Source organism: Aspergillus mulundensis, assembly GCF_003369625.1.
Source record: "Aspergillus mulundensis strain DSM 5745 chromosome Unknown scaffold_1, whole genome shotgun sequence".
Lineage (NCBI taxonomy): Eukaryota > Fungi > Ascomycota > Eurotiomycetes > Eurotiales > Aspergillaceae > Aspergillus > Aspergillus mulundensis.
The window spans coordinates 344,822-365,788 of record NW_020797889.1 but is presented as its reverse complement, the minus strand read 5'-3'; the positions used below and the strand labels follow the sequence as shown (position 1 = coordinate 365,788).

The 20,967-nt window shown below is 20.0% G+C and overlaps 1 protein-coding gene across 1 annotated transcript; it reads right to left on the bottom strand.

Moving 5' to 3' along the window:
* Window positions 1-19,583: 19,583 nt before the first annotated feature.
* On the bottom strand, window positions 19,584-20,255 carry DSM5745_01680 (uncharacterized protein; the record flags this gene model as incomplete). The annotated part of the gene is made up of 1 exon (XM_026743696.1): window positions 19,584-20,255. One exon carries the CDS (start codon window positions 20,253-20,255, stop codon window positions 19,584-19,586), a length of 672 nt encoding a protein of 223 aa, XP_026606859.1.
* Window positions 20,256-20,967: the final 712 nt, after the last annotated feature.

The following is a 20,967-nucleotide window of genomic DNA, read 5'->3' as shown; positions in this document are numbered from 1 at the left end:
TAAAATTTAATATTATTAATAATTTTTATAGTTACTATACTAATAAGTATTTTATTATTTACTTTTTTACCTAGGTTTTTAAAAATAAAAAAAATATTAGGGGCTACCTAAAGGTTAGTAAAATTAAAAAAATTAAAAATAAGTTTAATTATTATTTATAAAAAATACTTTTTAACTAGTTTTATAAATTTTTATTAATTTATTATTAATAATTAAAAAACATGCTAGGCTATAAAGCTAGTTATTTTATTTTAACTTTTATTTAAATAAAATAAAAATATAAGTAAGTTATATTTTTTTATTAAAAGTACTTTTTAACTAGTTTTAATATAACCTTACTACTATAAAAAAAATAGTAAAAAAAAAGCTATAAAATTTTTTATAATATTTATAAGTTAAAAAAAGTACTAGCTAATAAGTTTTTTTATTTTATTAATTTTAAAAAATATTTTTTAACTAGTTTTAAAATACTGCTTATAAAAATAAATTAAAAATTATAATTATTTTAAGCTTTTTAAAAAGCTTAATGCTACTAGCTAGAATAATAAAAATAAAAAAAAAGTAAAAAAAAAAAGGTTATTAATACTATTATTATAAAAATTACTTTTTAAATAGTTTTTTTTATATCTTTTTTTATTTTTTTTTTTAATTTAGCAGGGCGCTTACGGGTATATTTTATATTTTTTACCTTTTTTTTAGTAAGGTATATATAATATTAACTACTTTAAAAATAATTTTTTAGTTTTTAGTTTTTTTTTATATATAATAAGCTATAATTAAATACCTTAAATTATAATAAACTTTACTTTTTTATAATTAAGTTTAAACTAGCTTTAATAATTTTTAAACTAGTTTTATTTTTAAATATAGGCCTATTAAAAACTAGTTATTTTTAAAAAAAAATAAAAAGGTAATTATTATTTTTTTAAATTTAAAGTACTTTTAATTAGGGCTAAACTAGTTTAGTTTAAGGTTATAAAAAAAATTAATAAAAGTAAAATTTAAACTAAGTATATAGCTTATTATATAAAATACCCTTAAATTATTAGGCTTAATTACTTTAAAAGTACTTTTAGTATTACTAAGTGGCTAAAAATTTTTAAAAAATTTATTTACTTATTTTTAATTAAAAACTTATTTTTAAATTTTTATTACTATATTATACTTACTAGGCTAAAAAATATATTTTAAGCTTATTTATTTTTTACTTATTTTATATATTTTACTTAATAAAAATAGTTTATTAATAACTTAAAGTAATTTATTTTTTATATGCATGCTATATTAAAGGTTTTAATTAATAAATATATATATTTTTATAATATTTATATTTTAACTAGCTAGTATATTAAAACTTAATTATTATAATATAAAATTATATTAACATGTTATTAAAGCTAAGTAAATAATAAAATTTTATTTTTAAATAAGTAACTAAAGTATTTTTAAAAATATTTAAATTAATTTAAAACTAGTTTTAATTACTAAAATTATTAACCTTTTTTTTAATATATTTAATAACTTTAGTAAATATAGCAGGCCCCCTAGCTATTTTATTATAAAAATATTATTTTAATTAAGCTAGCTTTTTAAAATTAATTTTAATTTTACCCTTAACTTTTAATTTTTAGCCCTCCACATGGGTGGTAGTAGGAGAAATTTAAAAAATATTAAAAAATTTAAAATAGTTAGTAAGTACTTAAAAACTAGTTTTTTAGTAAACTTATAATATTAATATATATTTTTAAATAGGTATAATAATAAAAGTATTAAAATAATATTAATATTAAAAGAATTTAGCCCTAGGGTAAAGCAGGCTTTATTAACTTATATAATATATTAATAAGTAGGTGTAGTAAAATTAGCCTTAAAAAATTATTAATATTAAAGTAGTTTTTTTTATAAGTAAAATAATTTTTAGGGTATATTAAAATATATAAAACATGTTATTTATAAAGTATAGCTAAAGTTATATTAAAGTATTATTAGTATAAAACTAGTTTTTATATAAAATAAAGTATTTTACTTTTTTATATAATATAATTAAAACTAAAAGCCCCTAGCATGTATAAATTTAAAAAAACTTAACTTAAATAAAATTTTATTAAAATTATTTTTTACTTTTTATAACTTTTTTTACTTTACTATATTAAAAGCCTTATATTTCCGGTATATTAAAAAGGTTAAAAGTAGTTTTAAAGTAGTTTTAAAGTAGTTTTAATATATATATAATTTTTTATATATACTTAAAATATTATTTATATATATTATTTATGCGGTATTTATGCTAAGTTTTATAAAAAACTTTTATATAATATTAATTTATATTATATTAATTAAGCTACCGGGAGCTGCCTTAAAATTAGTAATTAAAAATAATTTTTATAATAAATAAAGTAATTTTAACCTTATAACTATACTAAGTAGTAACTTTTAAGTATTTAAAAAGTAAAACTTATAATAATTTTACTTAATAGTATTAATATTTTCCTGGATTTACTTATAATAATTAGGTAGAATTTAAAAATAAGCTTAATTAAAACTAGTAGTAATAATTAAATAAGCTTTATATTTAATCTAATTATAAATAAAGGTATTTTTATATATTAATTAAAGTTAAAATTAGTTTTAAAGTATTTTAAAAAATAAAAAAATATACTTTAAAATAATTTATAAAAATTAAAATAATTTTTTAGAGTTTTAGTAATAAGCAAGCTTTTTATATAATAATTAATAAATATATAATACTCCTCCCAAGGGCAAAGCTTTTAAATAATTTAAAAAAAATAAATATAATATATAATAAAAATATTTTTTAACTACCATGTTTAAATATAATTATAAAAATTTTTTTTTTAAAAATATTAGCCTAATTTTAAAACTAGTTTAGCCTAAGGTAAAAGTAATTTTATATAAAGCTTATTAGTTATTTACTTTATATATATATTTACTATAATACCCTTAATACTAATATTATAAAGGTAAAAAAACTAGCTAAAAAACCCTTATATAAAAGTAATAAGGCTAAAAACCTTTTTAAAAAGTAAAAAATATTTATTTATAGTTTTAATATTAATAAAAACATGTAGTAATATAAGAACTAAAAGTAATTAATAATTAATTTTAAAAAAAAGGCAGGATATAGGTAAGTAAAGTACTTAAAAAGTATTTTTTAACTTATTTTTATTATACTTTGGTAGGAATATAATAAAAATAATTTTATTAAAAATATTTTTAATATACTTATAAAATATATTAACTTTAAAAAAGTTTAGCAAGGTTAAAAGCTTAATTTACTTATTAAATATATAAATAACTATAATAATATTTTTATAGGTAATAAGTTTTTAGTAATAATACTTTTTAAATAGTTAGTAACTAGTTCCCAGGGTATAAAATAAGTTAAATATTTTAAAATTTAGCTTAATTAAAAGCTAAAACTATATACTAGTTATTTTCTAGCCTTTAAAATAAAGTAAAGCCCTTTTTTTTATAATAATAATAAAAAAATAATCTTGGTTTATAAAGTTATTATAAATCTAAAATAATATTTAGCTATTATATTATTAATAAAAGTTTTAAAGGGCTAGACTTTTTAAAAATTAACTTAAAAGTAGTTTAGTATTAAATAAAATTATTTATAAAGTAATTTATATATTTATTATAAAATTAGGATTTTATATTTTGTAAATAAGCTTAATAATCTTATTAAAAATAGCTTTTAAAAATTAATTTAGTAAAAAAAAAAAATAAATATACATGCCTTAAAAAACTACTATAATAAAAAAATATTTTAACTAGTTTAAAAAAATAAAAATATTAAATATAACCTTATACTTAATTTTTTTAAGTTTTTTTTTTTTATAAGTAGCTTTAGCTTAAATAAAGTAATTAATAAGTAATTTTAAGATTTTAAAAAAAAATACTTATAAAACTAGTTTTATTTTTAAAAAACTAGTTTTAATCCTATATATTATACTTTTTTTTTAACTAGTAATAAGCTTAACTATATTATATTTTTTAAAATTAACTAGGGCTAAAGCCTTAAAGTAAGCCTAAAATAATTTAATATTAATATTTTAAGCTTAATTAAATAAGCTAAATATAAAATACTTATTAAAATTATATTAATTATTATATAAGCATGCTATATAGTAATAATATATATTAAAAATATTTTAAAATAATTAAAAACTAGTTTATATTTTAAAATTAGGGTTACTTATTAGTATAACATGCTTTTATAAAATAGGCTTATAAATAAAAATTACTTATGGGCATGCCTTTTTACCTTTAAAATATTTTTAAGTTACTTAAAAAAGGTTAAACAAGCTTAGTTAATAAAATAATTTTAAAATAATAAAACTAGTTTTAACTTACTTATATATAATTTTAATTTTTAAAAAAGTTTTATTTATTATAATCTTCCTGCGCTTGTTATATATTTTATTTAAAAAAATTTTTTTAACTTTTTAATAAATAATATTTTATAATTTTAAATTTAAATACTTATAAACCTTAATTTTAAAGTAATTAAAGTAAAATTTATTATATATTTACTTAAAAAATTAGTTAAAAATTTATTTTATATTTTTAATTTTTGCCTTATAATATATAAATTAAAATAATTAATAATTAATTTTTAAAAAATATAAACTTATATATATTATATATTTTTTTTAGGACTATGCGCCTGTTATTTTATTTATATAAATAATATATATATAGCTATTAAAATTAATAATAAAATACTTTAATAAGTAATTAATAAATTAAAAATAATAAGCTAAAATAAAATATATTTAGCTAGTAATTACTAGTATTAATACTAGTAATTTTTAAAAAAATAATTAAAAAATACTTTAAAAATAATTAAGGGTTTTTATATTTTATTATTAAAATTAACTTTTTAGGCTTAATTATATTTTTAAAAAATATTTTATTTTTATTTATTAAAAAAGCTTAATTAATTTATAAAAAATTTTTTAATAGCTAGCTAAGGTAAAAACGTTAATATTAATAAATTAATAAGTATATTAATTATAGGATTATTAAAAAAATTATTAATTAAAGTTATAATAAAGTAATTTAAAGTACTATAAAATTACTTTTTTTTAAAATATTAATAAAGTATAAAATAAAATTTATTAAAAATATAAGATAAATTAAGGGTTTTAATTAAGCAAGCTTAATTTACTTATTTTAGCTTAATTAAGCTACGGTTAGCTATAGATAGGGTGGGCCGACCTGTATTTACGCTTGGTAGGAGTAGTTAAGCTAGGCTGGGGAAATGGATAATAGATAATGCAAGGGAATGGATTGGCAATTGCTGGTATCGTAAGGCTTGGATGGACCCACTTGTATTACTGTTGTTGCAACTTGCAACTTGCAAGGGAGGTATTGTTTCCCGGGCCTCGAGTCATGTCGATCGCGGCTGTGGCTGTGCTACCGAACTATGGACCGTAGGTAGGTATTTGGAAGTATGGAGTCGGGGTCCTAGAAAGAGGATAAGGATAAGGGGTAGATCGATGATCAGTAGTACTCCGTAGAGCGTGATTGTGATGCGGAGGATATTCTGGTCTAATTGGCTTGTCTCTGTCATCGGGTCGAGAGATATTGCCGGCATAACAGTGGTAGGGTGGTGGTTCAATATCAACCCTAGACCAGCATAGGTGCTGGCAAACATGTTATGCTGACCATGGTCCCAACGATAAGTAGCATTGGAATTGTGAGTGTTTTGCTACCTCTGAGAGGAGCTTAGGACATGAACGCAAGCCTGCTCTTGGAAAATATATGAGAGATGCGGACTGGATGGAACATGCTTGCGGCGGTACTTTGCTGGAATCCCGCATAGTAACCCGGGATGGTGAAGTAGCCTTCACTATATGCATGCACTTTAAATTAGACGGCTTATACGCTTGGAAGGAGGAGCGTTCCCAACTAACCTTAGACTTGGTGCACCCGTCCATTGCATCCCGGCCATTATTATTAGCCTGGAATATATAAATACAGGTTAGCCCACCCTATTTATAGCTAACCATAGCTTAATTAAGCTAAGGTAAGCAAGTTAAGCTTGCTTAATTAAAATTTTTAGCTTACCTTATATTTTTAATAAATTTTATTTTATATTTTATTAGTATTTTAAAAAAAATAGTTTTATAATACTTTAAATTATTTTATTATAATTTTAATTAATAATCCCTTTAATAATTTTATAATTAATATACTTATTAATTTATTAGTATTAACACCTTTATCTTAGCTAGTTATTAAAAAAGTTTTTATAAATTAACTAAACTTTTTTAATAAGTAAAAATAAAATATTTTTTAAAAGTATAATTAAGCCTAAAAAGCTAATTTTAATAATAAAATATAAAAATTTTTAATTATTTTTAAAGTATTTTTTAATTACTTTTTTAAAAGCTATTAATATTAATATTAATAATTACTAGCTAAATATACCCTATTTTAGCCTATTATTTTTAATTTATTAATTACTTATTAAAGTATTTTATTATTAATTTTAATAGCTATATATATATTATTTATATAAATAAAATAACAGGCGTATAGTTTTAAAAAAAATATATAATATATATAAGTTTATATTTTTTAAAAACTAGTTATTAATTACTTTAGTTTATATATTATAAAATAAAAGTTAAAAATATAAAGTAAATTTTTAACTAGTTTTTTAAGTAAATATATAATAAATTTTACTTTAATTATTTTAGAATTAAGGTTTATAAGTATTTAAATTTAAAATTATAAAATATTACCTATTAAAAGGTTAAAAAAAATTTTTTAAATAAAATATATAATAAGTATAAAAAAATTATAGTAAGTAAAGCTTTTTTAAAAATTAAAGTTATATATAAGTAAGTTAAAACTAGTTTTATTATTTTAAAATTATTTTATTAATTAAGCCTGTTTAGTCTTTTTTAAGTAACTTAAAAATATTTTAAAAATAAAAAAGTATACTTATAAGTAATTTTTACTTATAAGCCTATTTTATAAAAGCATGTTATATTAATAAGCAGCCCTAATTTTAAAGTATAAACTAGTTTTTAATTATTTTAAAATATTTTTAATATATATTATTATTATATAATATACTTATATAATAATTAATATAATTTTAATAAGTATTTTATATTTAACTTATTTAACTAAGCTTAAAGTATTAATATTAAGTTATTTTAGGCTTATTTTAAGGCTTTAACCCTAGTTAATTTTAAAAAATATAATATAGTTAAGCTTATTACTAGTTAAAAAAAAAATATAATATATAAAATTAAAATTAGTTTTTTAGAAATAAAACTAGTTTTATAAGTATTTTTTTTAAAACCTTAAAACTACTTATTAATTACTTTATTTAGGCTAAAGCCACCTATAAAAAAAAAAACTTAAAAAAAATTAAGTATAAAATTATATTTAATATTTTTATTTTTTTAAACTAGTTAAAATATTTTTTTATTATAGTAGTTTTTTAAGGCATGTATACTTATTTTTTTTTTACTAAATTAACTTTTAAAGGCTATTTTTAATAAGGTTATTAAGCTTATTTATAAAATATAAGATCCCGACCTTATAATAAGTATATAAATTATTTTATAAATAATTTTATTTAATATTAAACTATTTTTAGGTTAATTTTTAAAAAGTTTAGCTTTTTAAAACTTTTATTAATAATATAATAGCTAAATATTATTTTAGATTTATAATAGCTTTATAAACCAAGATTATTTTTTTACTATTATTATAAAAAAAAGGGCTTTATTTTACCTTAAAGGCTAAAAAATAATTAATATATAATTTGTGAGTCGCGTTTATATACTGCGGTGAGCTTAGGAGAACATGAATTACTGCAATAGGAAAGGCGTTATGTATTTATAGTAGGAACTAATTGCTAATTTTTTTAAGTTAGAGTTTAAAGTTAAACTTAGTATTTTATATATTATATGACTGGCCGCCGCCTTGGCACGCGGCTAGTTTAGCGCTAAAGTTCCTCCGCCCGGCGGCCTTAGGCCGCTAGATTACATTATTATAATATTATATAGTTATAACACTATAATAATAATAATAATACTTTTTTTTTTAAGTAATTGCGCCCTTGTGATTTATAAATTTATATTTATACTTTATAAAATATAATTTAAATTATAAATCTTATTAAGCGCTATAAAATAAGCTATTTTTAGGTTTATAAAGTATTATAATTTATATATAATTTATATTTAAAGTTAAGTGYAAAAAATTAATTTAATTACCTTACTTTACTTTTAAATTTAAATATAGTATTACTGCCTGCGGTAGCTAGGTATAATATTTTAGTTTTAATATTAAAGTACCTTCGCGATTTTTTTTTTTTTTTTAAGTTTTTTTTATAACTTAATTAAAAATACCTACTGTAAGTATACACCTTTTTATTATGTTTTTATTATTTTTTAATTATTTAATTATATTTTTAGGGTTAAAAATACCCTATATTTATTTTTTCCCGTGCTTTTTAAATATTATATTATTTATTTTAGTGGTATTAGTCCTATGTTAATATTATTTAGCCTGTATATTTTATTTTATTTTACGCTTAGTTTTTATAATAAAGCTTTAAGCTTTAAATAGCTAAATTTTTTTATTTTTATACTTTTTTTAATACCTTTAGCAGCCGTTTATAATATATAGTTATTTTTATTTTAATTATTAACATGTTACTATATTAGCCTTTTATTTACCTTTTTTTTATATTTTACTATATATTTACCTTTTTAATTTAGCTAATAAGCTTCTTGTATTTAGCTCTTGTTATTTTTATGTTTTTAAAACTATTTTTAATAGTTAAATTAAACATGGTTTACCTTTATTATAGCCTTTATTATACCGCGTGTTTTTAACCCTATTTTTTTTTAAGGTTTTTTATGCTTGCCCTTTGCTTTATATTTTTTTTATTTTAATATTTAATATAGTTTTATATCACGCTTTAAATATTATTATTAATAATTATTTATCTTATTATAGTATTTTATTTTATATTTTTTTATTATAGTAGTCAAGCCTTGGTTTTAGCCTTTACTTTTTATTTTATTTTTAGTATATAGGATTATATTTTCCTGCCCTTTACTTATATATTAATAACTACTAATATACTAATTATTAAAATAACTTAATCTTAATACTTGCGTGCCCTTGCTACTATTATTATTATTACTACCCCTGCTATTATTTCTACCACCCTTATTAATAGGGCTTTTATTAATATTTTTTTTCTACCACCCCCGGGCTTTATAGCTTTACTACTTAATTTTTATATTTTATAGTATATTATATATATTACTACCGCGGGGCGCTAAAATAAAAATATATTTATTATAAATATTATAATAAAAGCCTTTACTTATAACTAAGGGGGTGGGAAGTGCTAGTTTTATTATAATATAAAAAGGGCGCTTTTAAAGTATATAGCTATTAATATTACCCTAGTAAGTAACTAGCTATAAAATATTTTTAATACTATTAATATTATATATATAGGAGCTAGTAATCCATAAGCTTATAAAAACCTTGCTACCTTAAAGGCAGCTTATTAAGTATTTAAAGTAGCTATTAAGTAAACTATTATAGCTAATAATATATAAATAGCTAACCCTGTAAATATTATTATATTTATATTTAACTTTATTTTATAAATTAGTACCCCCCTTAATAAAAATAATAATTTACTATGTAAGTTAGTCCCCTTCCCGTAGTATTATTATATTCTAGTTTACTAATTTATTATAATAGTTTTTTTTTTAGTTTTTAAACCTTTATTTAGTACTACTTTAGTAGCTATAATTTTTTTTATGCTAGTGTGGCTTTAACCACTAAGCATATATTTATATATTTTGGTTTATATTATATTATATTACTAATTTTTTTATAAACTTTTATTATTTTTAGTACGGGATGTGCTGCGCTTTAGCACTTTTAGGGATTTTTATTAAGGTTACTTTTATACTAGGTGTTGGTATTAGCACCCTTGTGGGCTTGGTTTTTATTTTATATATATTAGGTGCCGCGCGCCGCGCGGCTTAGCCGCTTGTTTAAGTTTTTTATTATTTTTTGTTTTTTTATTTTTTTTTTTGTTAAAAGGCCCTGCGGGCGCCGCTAATTAGCGGAAATAATATATTTTCTTTCTTTTTTATAAATGCGTGTAGGTTATAAACATAAATGTTTATATTTAGCGTTTTTTTGCTTTACATAATTTATCCTTGTAGGTTTTTTTAAAATTTTTAAGTATTATAGTTTTAGCTATATAAGCCTTTAGTTTTTATATATTATTTTTTATATTATTTTATTCTTGTTATTTTACAAGGTATTATACCTTGCCCTTAAATTTATAAATATTAAGGATTTTTTTAATAAAGTATTTTTTCTTACCATTTACTAGTATAAAACTAATATTTAGCGCTTAAAATAGGTCACCATGGTAAGGTTTTAAAAGTATAATATAAAAAATATTATATAATTATTATATATTTAGTAGGAGCAGCAGCTTATAAAACTATTTTTTTTATTTTATAATTATTAAAAACAGGTTAATAAGTATTTTACTTAATTTATAATTTAGTCTTGCTAACTTAATATTTTTTATATAAAGTATAACATGGTTATTAATTTTAAAGCTTATTTTTTTATGCTTTTTATTATATTAAACTACCATGGCTTTTTTTAACTTTTATAATTACTTTTTTAAATTCACGCGGATTTTTTTAAACTTTATAGCTTTTTAAAGTTTAATTTTTAATATTTAGTTAGGCCCCTTAATATTAATACACATAGTTACCTTTAAATTTATAAGAGCTTTAATAAGTATGTAACTTATAAACCACTTATATATATTATTATTTATAAATTATATTATTTTAATTTATTATGGCTAATTATTTTAGTACTAGTTAACATAAGCGTAAAGGTAGTATTTAAGAACTTAATTTTACCTTTTAGTTTAGCTATTTATTTAGGGGTAATATATAATAAATAGTTTTTATTTTACGCCCAGGTAGTGGCTTAATATAGCCTAAAATATATTAATAAAAAGACTTTTATAGTTACTAACCATGTTTTTTAGTACGCTAATAAAGCAAAAAATATTATTTATAAGGGTATTTATAAGTTATTCCGTGTTAATATTTTTTAAGCATAAGATATATTATATAAATTTAGTATATATCTTAATTACCACTAAAATAATATTATATACACGCTTATTATACTTTGCGGGTGGTAAACTAGTAATAAAATCTATATTAATTTATTTTATAAGTGCCTTTAATAAGCTTAATAGTTTTAATAATTTATATAGTTTATATTTATAAACTATAATTTATTAGTAGCTATTACACTTTTTAATATATTTTTTAATATACTTAGTTATATTTAGCTAATAGTATCTTTAAGAGATATTTATAATAATTATATTAATATTTTAATACCCACCTTGGGGCTTATTATAATTTACCTTTATAATTTTTTTATAAAGTGCCACTAACTTTAGCATGTAAACTTAGTTTTTAAAGTATAATAAGTTATTATTTATTACTTTTTAATACTTAAGGTTTTTTTTATAGTTTAAATTTATAAAATTATTTTTTATTTTTTTAGATTTTTTGTTATATTCTTAGGCCACCTAAAATAGTTTTATAATACTTAATTATAATTTATTTATATATAGGTCCTTATTTACTATAATAACTTGTATATTAAGTTATAATTTAAACTTTAGGTATAATAATAATTAGTTATTTAGTTACTCTTGTAATTTATAAAAAACTATCTTATTTATAACTTTTTTCTCCCCTTTTTTAGAAATATAGTCCGCTTTTTTACTTAAAGTATTTACCAGGTTTTTTACCCCCGGGCAGTATTTAATAATAAAGTTAAAAGTTATAAGTTTTTTAGCTTATTATACTTATCTTTGTGTTAGGTCCTTGGTTATTATAAATTATTATAAATTATTATAATTTATAAGTATTTTAATAGGGAATTTACTACCCTTAAAATAATATTTTTAAACTTAAAAGTATTTTATAATTATAAGTATCTTAAAGTTATGGGTTTTATACCAGGTTTTTATATTTTTTTAATTTACAAGACTAAAAGGTAATTAAGTGCTATTATATATTTTTTACTAATTAAAATAATACTTTAGTAATAGCATACCCTAAGGCGTTAGTTTATAATTATATACGTAATTTAAGGTTAAAGTGTTATAATAATAGTTATTTTATAAATTTAAGGTATAATATATTAAATGCCTTTAGGGCCTTTTTTTTTAGTAGGTATTTTATAATTATATTAAGTTTTATAAGGTTAAATAGCGCTATTATAACTTAGCTATAGTTTTTAATAAACCTTTAATAAAAGCCATAAAATCCTAAAAAAAATACTACTTTTTTTATATTTTTTGGCATTGGCCACTTTATAATAGTTTAAACTTTTTTTAATTTTATTTTAATTTTATTAGTGGTTATAATAAAGCCTAAAAAGTTAATCTTTTTAATATAAAACAAGCATTTACTAACTTTTATATATAGCTTAAAATTACGTAGTTTTTTAAGAACTATTTATATATATTATTTATATTTTTTCTTATTCTTTAAAAAAATAATAATATTATTTAAATAAGTAATATAAATTATATTAATTAGCCTAGCTAGGGCGTGGTTTATATAAAATTAAAATATTACTAGTATATTTATTAGTTTAAATAACATAACTTAGTATTTATAAAGTTTAAATTATATTTTAAATACTATTTTTTACTTATTTTTCTTGCAAATTTAAAGTTTGTAATACATGTTTTATAAATTTAGCTATATAAAGATTTTTTTTATTTTTAAATAGTTAAAAGTTATGTTAAGTAGTGGTAATAAATATATATTTTTAATTATAATAGTATTTAGGCCTTAATAATTTATGCAGAAATATAAGCTATTATTTTTTTTTAATATAAATAGTACTAGAGCTCCCGCAGGGCTTTTAAATAGGTGTATTTAACCTTTTTTAAGTGTTTTTTTAATATATTTATGTAAAACCTTAAGCTTCTTTAAAAATAGTAAGTAAATATACTTACTTAAAGGCTTAGCACTAAATTATAACTTAATTATATAATTATAAGATTAATAAAATACAAGAATATTTACTTTTATTTTAAAAAATATATTTATATATTTATGGTATTATTTAGGTAGCAGGATTTTTTTAATTTTTACCTTATTAAGGTATATTATAACATGGTCTTCTTGCTTAAAGATTTATATTAAAAGTACTTTAACTTTTATAGTAATTTTTATAGCGTATTCTTATATTATTATTATATATTATAAGTATTTAAAATTATACTTTACTTTTTAACTATATATTTAATTACTAGTTTACTAATTTAAAATAGGCATCGCGGCTAGCAGCCACGGAAATCCTAAAATTATATTATAATTATTAATATTAATAACTTTAAAGTTTTATTAATAATACTATATATTACGCGTAAAATCTTTAGCATAAACTATAAGTATATATTTTTTATAAAATATTACTATATAACTATTAATTACACGTACTTTATAAGCTAGCCCTTTACTTTATATTAGGTAGGACTTTGCCCAGTACTAGTTTATAAAATTTACTTTTATTTTAAAGTTAATAAAAACCCTTATATATTATTATTTTTTATTTTTTTTTTTATTTTTACCTAAATTACCCAGGCCCGTGGCATATTTCTTTATTTTATATAAACTCTTAAAGCTTGCACCACGTAAAGCTTTAAGGTTTTATATTTTTTATATTACTAGGTTTACTTAAAGGTTACTACTATAAGGGCACTTTTTTTTTTAACCTCCGCCTAATAACTAGTAATATTACTTAAAATATTTAATATAGCTATAGTTTAGGTATTTACCTAGGTATAGCTTTTTTATAAATAAAAAATTATTTAAATTATTAAGTTATTTTATACCAGTGTTTATTTTTACACTTTTTTTAGTAGTAAAAAACACCCTAACTTTAGTTACTAATAGTTTTATATAAGTTTAGTTAAAAAACTCCTTTTTTTTTATAATAGTTTTTTTTCGCTTGGGTATATTATTTTTAATACTTATTAAGTATAATACATAGTTATTATAGCGCTTTAGTTTTTAGTATTTATAAATAAAAAACTTTTTTTATATATTTTTTAAGATCTTCTAGTACAGATATTCTTAGCGTTAATTATTATTATACTTATAAGGTAGGTATTTCTTAATTTAGTTTAGTAATTATATAAATTACTTAATAGTTTACTATAGTTATTACTTTATATTACCTTACTTAATTAGCAAGTTATTAACTAGCACTATCTTATTATTAATTATTTTAATTAATATATTAAAAAATTCTTTTTAAATAAATATAATTTTTACTTTATAAATATTAAATTATTCCCACCTGCGGTTCTTTACTAAAAATCTAATAAATTAAAATATTTTATAGCTATTATTTAGGTAATAAGTTAGGAAGGTTTTAAAGTGTGTTTCTATATTTAACTTTTAATTATTAAATTTTTTAATATTATTTGCCTGGTATGGTTTTATAAATAGTAACTTTTTTAAAAAGTTTTTTTTAAATTATATTATTATTATTATAACCCCTTTAATAGTCTTTTTTAAAATTATAAGGTTATTAAAGTTTATTTAGCGGGGAACTATTAGTTACTTAATAAATTAAATAAATATATTATATATTTATTAATTAGCTTTAGCCCTTATAATTTATTAGCATGCCTTTTTAATTTAGGCATAAATTTATTAATATTTTTTTTTTTTTTATAGCGTTCTTGCTCCTGTAATTCCTTTTTTTTATTAAAATTACTTTTAATATTGCCTGTAACTTTTTAATAATTTTTTTACTACTTTTATTTTCTTGCCCCTGGGCGGGCCCTTTATATTTTAATATTTTTTATATAATTTAAAATTTAATAATAAGGGCGCCCTTAGGATTTTTTAGTTAAAAATTTATAAATTTTTTTTAGGCATATTAATTAGTTATTAAATTAGGGTTTATAACTACTTTTTTAAAGTATTATTTACTAGTCCCTGGGATTAAGTTTATTACCTAGTTATTATATAAAATAAGTTTTTTTTTAAAAAAAAAAGTAATTAAAATTATAAGTTGCGTTTATATACTATAATAAGCTTAAAAAAATATAAATTACTATAATAGGAAAGGTATTATATATTTATAGTAAAAACTAATTACTAATTTTTTTAAGTTAAAGTTTAAAGTTAAACTTAATATTTTATATATTATATAACTAACCACCGCCTTGGCACGTGGCTAGTTTGGCGCTGAAGTTCCTCCGCCCGGCGGCCTCAGGCCGCCGGATTGTGTTATTGCAACACTGCGCAGTTGCAACACCATAACAGTGATAACATAATTTTAGCTTTTAGTTAAGCTAGATTTTAAGGTATTTAGCTTATTTTATGCCTTAAAAACTAGTTACTAATTACTTAAAAAGTATTATTATTAAAGGCTTATTATTTATAAAAATATTATTATAGTTATTTATATATTTAATAAGTAAATTAAGCTTTTAGCCTTGCTAAACTTTTTTAAAGTTAATATATTTTATAAGTATATTAAGGGTGCTTTTAATAAAATTATTTTTACTATATTCCTACTAAAGCATAGTAAAAATAAGTTAAAAAGTATTTTTTAAGTACTTTACTTACTTATATCCTGCCTTTTTTTTAAATCTAGTTATTAATTACTTTTAGTTCTTATATTACTACATGTTTTTATTAATATTAAAACTATAAATAAATATTTTTTACTTTTTAAAAAAAATTTTAGTTTTATTATTTTTATACAGGGGTTTTTTAGCTAGTTTTTTTATTTTTATAATATTAATATTAAGAATATTATAGCAAATATATATATAAAGTAAATAATTAATAAGTTTTATATAAAACTACTTTTACCTTAGGCTAAACTAGTTTTAAAATTAGGCTAGTATTTTTAAAAAAAAGATTTTTATAGTTATATTTAAATATAGTAGTTAAAAAATATTTTTATTATATATTATATTTATTTTTTTTAAATTATTTAAAAGCTTTGCCCTTGGGAGAAGTATTATATATTTATTAGTTATTATATAAAAAGCTTGCTTACTACTAAAACTTTAAAAAATTATTTTAATTTTTATAAACTACTTTAAAGTATATTTTTTTATTTTTTAAAGTACTTTAAAACTAGTTTTAACTTTAATTAGCATATAAAAATACCTTTATTTATAATTAAGCTAAATATAAAGCTTATTTAATTATTACTACTAGTTTTAACTAAGCCTGTTTTTAAATTCTGCCTAATTATTATAAGTAAATCTAGGAAAATATTAATATTATTAAGTAAAATTATTATAAGTCCTATTTTTTAAGTACTTAAAAGTTATTACTTAGTATAGTTATAAGGTTAAAACTACTTTATTTATTATAAAAATTATTTTTAATTACTAATTTTAAGGCAGCTCCTGGCAGCTTAATTAATATAATATAAATTAATATTATATAAAAGTTTTTTATAAAACTTAGCATAAATATTATATAAATAATATATATAAATAATACCTTAAGTATATATAAAAAAATTATATATATATTAAAATTACTTTAAAATTACTTTAAAACTATTTTTAACTTTTTTAATATACTAAAAATATAAGGCTTTTAATATAGTAAAGTAAAAAAAGCTATAAAAGGTAAAAAATAATTTTAATAAAATTTTATTTAAGTTAAGTTTTTTTAAATTTATATATACCAGGGGCTTTTAATTTTAATTATATTATATAAAAAGGTAAAGTACTTTATTTTATATAAAAACTAGTTTTATATTAATAATACTTTAATATAACTTTAGCTATACCCTATAAATAGCATGCTTTATATATTTTAATATACCCTAAAAACTACTTTACTTATAAAAAGAACTACTTTAGTATTAATAATTTTTTAAGGTTAATTTTATTATACTTACTTATTAATATATTATATAAGTTAATAAAGCCTGCTTTACCCTAGGGCTAGATTTTTTTAGTATTAATATTATTTTAATGCTTTTATTATTATACTTATTTAAAAATATATATTAATATTATAAGTTTACTAGAAAACTAGTTTTTAAGTACTTACTAATTATTTTAAATTTTTTAATATTTTTTAAGATTTTTTTATTACCACCCATGTAAAGGGCTAAAAATTAAAAGTTAGGGGTAAAATTAAAATTAATTTTAAAAAGCTAGCCTAGTTAAAATAATATTTTTATAATAAAATAGCTAGGGGGCCTGCTATATTTATTAAAGTTATTAAATATATTAAAAAAAAGGTTAATAATTTTAGTAATTAAAACTAGTTTTAAATTAATTTAAATATTTTTAAAAGTACTTTAATTACTTATTTAAAAATAAAATTTTATTATTTACTTAGCTTTAATAATATATTAATATAGTTTTATATTATAATAATTAAGTTTTAATATACTAGCTAGTTAAAATATAAATATTATAAAAATATATATATTTATTAACCAAGACCTTTAACATAGCATGTATATAAAAAATAAATTACTTTAAGTTATTAATAAATTATTTTTATTAAATAAAATATATAAAATAAGTAAAAAATAAGTAAGCTTAAAATATATTTTTTAGCCTAGTAAGTATAATATAATAATAAAAATTTAAAAATAAGTTTTTAATTAAAAATAAGTAAAGAAATTTTTTAAAAATTTTTAGTTACTTAATAATATTAAAAGTACTTTTAAAATAATTAAGCCTAATAATCCAGGGGTATTTTATATAATAAGTTATATATTTAATTTAAATCTTATTTTTATTAATTTTTTTTATAATCTTAAACTAAACTAGTTTAGCCTTAATTAAAAGTACTTTAAATTTAAAAAAATAATAATTATTTTTTTATTTTTTTTAAAAATAACTAGTTTTTAACAAGCCTATACCTAAAAATAAAACTAGTTTAAAAATTATTAAAGCTAGTTTAAACTTAATTATAAAAAAATAAAGTTTATTATAGTTTAGGGTATTTAATTATAGCTTATTATATATAAAAAAAAATTAAAAACTAAAAAACTACTTTTAAAGTAATTAATACTATATATACCTTATTAAAAAAAATAAAAAATATAAAATATACCTGTAGGCGCCCTGCTAAATTAAAAAAAAATAAAAAAAATATAAAAAAAACTACTTAAAAAATAATTTTTATAATAATAGTATTAATAGTTTTTTTATTTTTTTATTTTTTTTTATTTTTATTATTTTAGCTGGTAGTATTAAGCTTTTTAAAAAATTTAAAATAATTATAATTTTTAATTTACTTTTACAAGTAGTATTTTAAAACTAGTTAAAAAATATTTTTTAAAATTAATAAAGTAAAAAAACTTACTAGCTAGTACCTTTTTTAACTTACAGGTATTATAAAAAATTTTATAACCCTTTTTTTTTTATTATTTTTTTTATAATAATAGGGTTATATTAAAATTAATTAAAAAGTATTTTTAATAAAAAAATATAACTTACTTATATTTTTATTTTACTTAAATAAAAGCTAAAATAAAATAACTAGCTTTATAACCTAGCATGCCTTTTAATTATTAATAATAAATTAATAAAAATTTATAAAACTAATTAAAAAGTACTTTTTATAAGTAATAATTAAACTTATTTTTAACTTTTTTAATTTTACTAACCTTTAGGCAGCCCTTAATATTCTTTTTATTTTTAAAAACCTGGGTAAAAAAATAAATAATAAAATATTTATTAATATAATAGCTATAAAAGCTATTAATAATACTAAATTTTATTTAAACTAGTTAAAAAGTATTTTTTATAAGTATTTAAAAAAATTTATTTTATTAAAATAGCCTTTAACCTAGCAATAAAGCTTTTTTAAAAAAAATAGGTTATTTTATTATTTTATAAATAATTAATTTTAAAGTACTTCCTAGAAATGCATGTAAGGTTAAAAAAGTTAAAAAATAAAAATTAAAAAGTAATTTAAAAATACTTTTAGCTTTTATTTTTTAATAATAATAGCCTTATTTATTTTTAGCTTTAGCTTTAAAAAAACCACTTTATTATTTAAAATTTATATATATTTTTTAAAAATAGCCTAGGCTTAAATTAGCTATAAAAATAAGTTATAAAGTAATTTTTAAATAATTTTTATTATTAATTTAATAGTTAGTATAATAGGCAAAAGTATTATTAATAAAAAAGATAAAAAAAAATAAAAAAAAGTTAAAAAAAAGTTTAATATAAAGTTTTAATAAAATTATTAATATTTATATTACTTAAAAAGTAATATAAGGCTTTATTATGTTAATAGCTATTATATTTAAATTATAATTAAAGTTATAAATAAAGTTTAAAAATAAGCTTAAGTAAGCTATAAAGCTAGGTCACGTGACTAAACTAGCTAGGGTGACTGGCAAATAAGTTAGGCCAAGCTGTTCTTTGCCCGGAACACAACCCGCCAAACACAGGAGACCTTGCCCTAAGCACAACAGAGCTTCACCACAGCATCCTGCGAACCACGTTCCCAATTGACATCCCCAATGTAAAACAGATGACCCCTTCCAAGCCGCGCCCCAACAACAGCCGCCTGGCTCAAATCAACACTCTCCTCCGCCTCAATAATCGACTGGCTCCGCGCCCCAGCAATAGGGAGATAAACCTTCTCATGGACCCTCGCCCCCCGAACACCCAACGCCTTCATGCTATAACGCACGGGGAGGTCGGCGGTCGCTAATCCCAGCCCATACAGCAGTTCGCGATTACACGACGGATTCACGTCAAAGTCCATGCGGTGACAGTCCCCCTTTTTCCACGGAACGCCCAGTCTGCCGAAGAAGCCGTCGAAGCCGTCCTGCGTCACGAAGTTGGGGAAGTGCAGCGCCGCGATGACGAGGCCCGCGCCGTCGCGCATGTACTCTTGCACCTGGGCGAGGACTTGGTCGTGGTTCGGCTCGTGCTCGGTAAGGCCTTCGTCGGTGAGGATGATTGCCTTGAAGGTGTTTTGGGAGAGGAGGCGGAGCGCGGTCGGGGGGGTTTTCGCGTGCTTGAGGGTTGCGGTTTGGGACAGGCGCGAGAAGAGCGTGGTGTAGGTGTCGTCGAGATAGAAGCGGTGGGAGAGGGAGAGGAGGAGGATTTGGGGGCGGACGGACATGGTTGCGGTTTGCGATTTGGAATGAGATGGCAGTGGTCGGGTTGGAGATAGGAGATTGAAGATGGATGGACTAGTGTGGTGAGGGAAATAGAAAGGAAATAGGGAGATGTGTTATAAGGAAGGAAACAGGAGATCCAGTGGTCTGTTCTATGTCGCACTCTTCACACAATATCAACGCCTTCAGATGTATTTACTTGTTCCATCCTTAACAGACTTAACACTAAATTCACCCCAGTATACCTAGTAGATCGAATTCACATCTAGCAGTCGAAACAGCTCAGCATCTCCGTGGATCTGGTCAACTATCTCACAAGGCGATTCCAACGTTTCAAGGCAACGAGGTGACCATTTTATTACAATCCATGGAGCCGACGAGTGGACGAAATATGCCGGTACTCTAGCAAGTATATCCCCAATTACAACAGAGCCATGACACACGTCGTCCTTGCCCAACTGGGCCGCTTCATGAAAACATCAACAAAGCCCATAATCCTGACAGGGAGCAAATCTCTTCGGCGCCCTATTGGACATCAAGGATTGAGTGCAGGGTTTCAACCGCAGTGGATGCTATTTTTTCATCGGGCTTGTTTAGCGGCTGCGCCTACCATCGTGATGGCAAGCCTTTGCGATTGTGGGTCATGGTTAGGGCCGTGCAATTGGGCTTGCTGCAATCTCGAAGCGGTTGTCCGAGTTCGACGTGGATGGGCTTCGT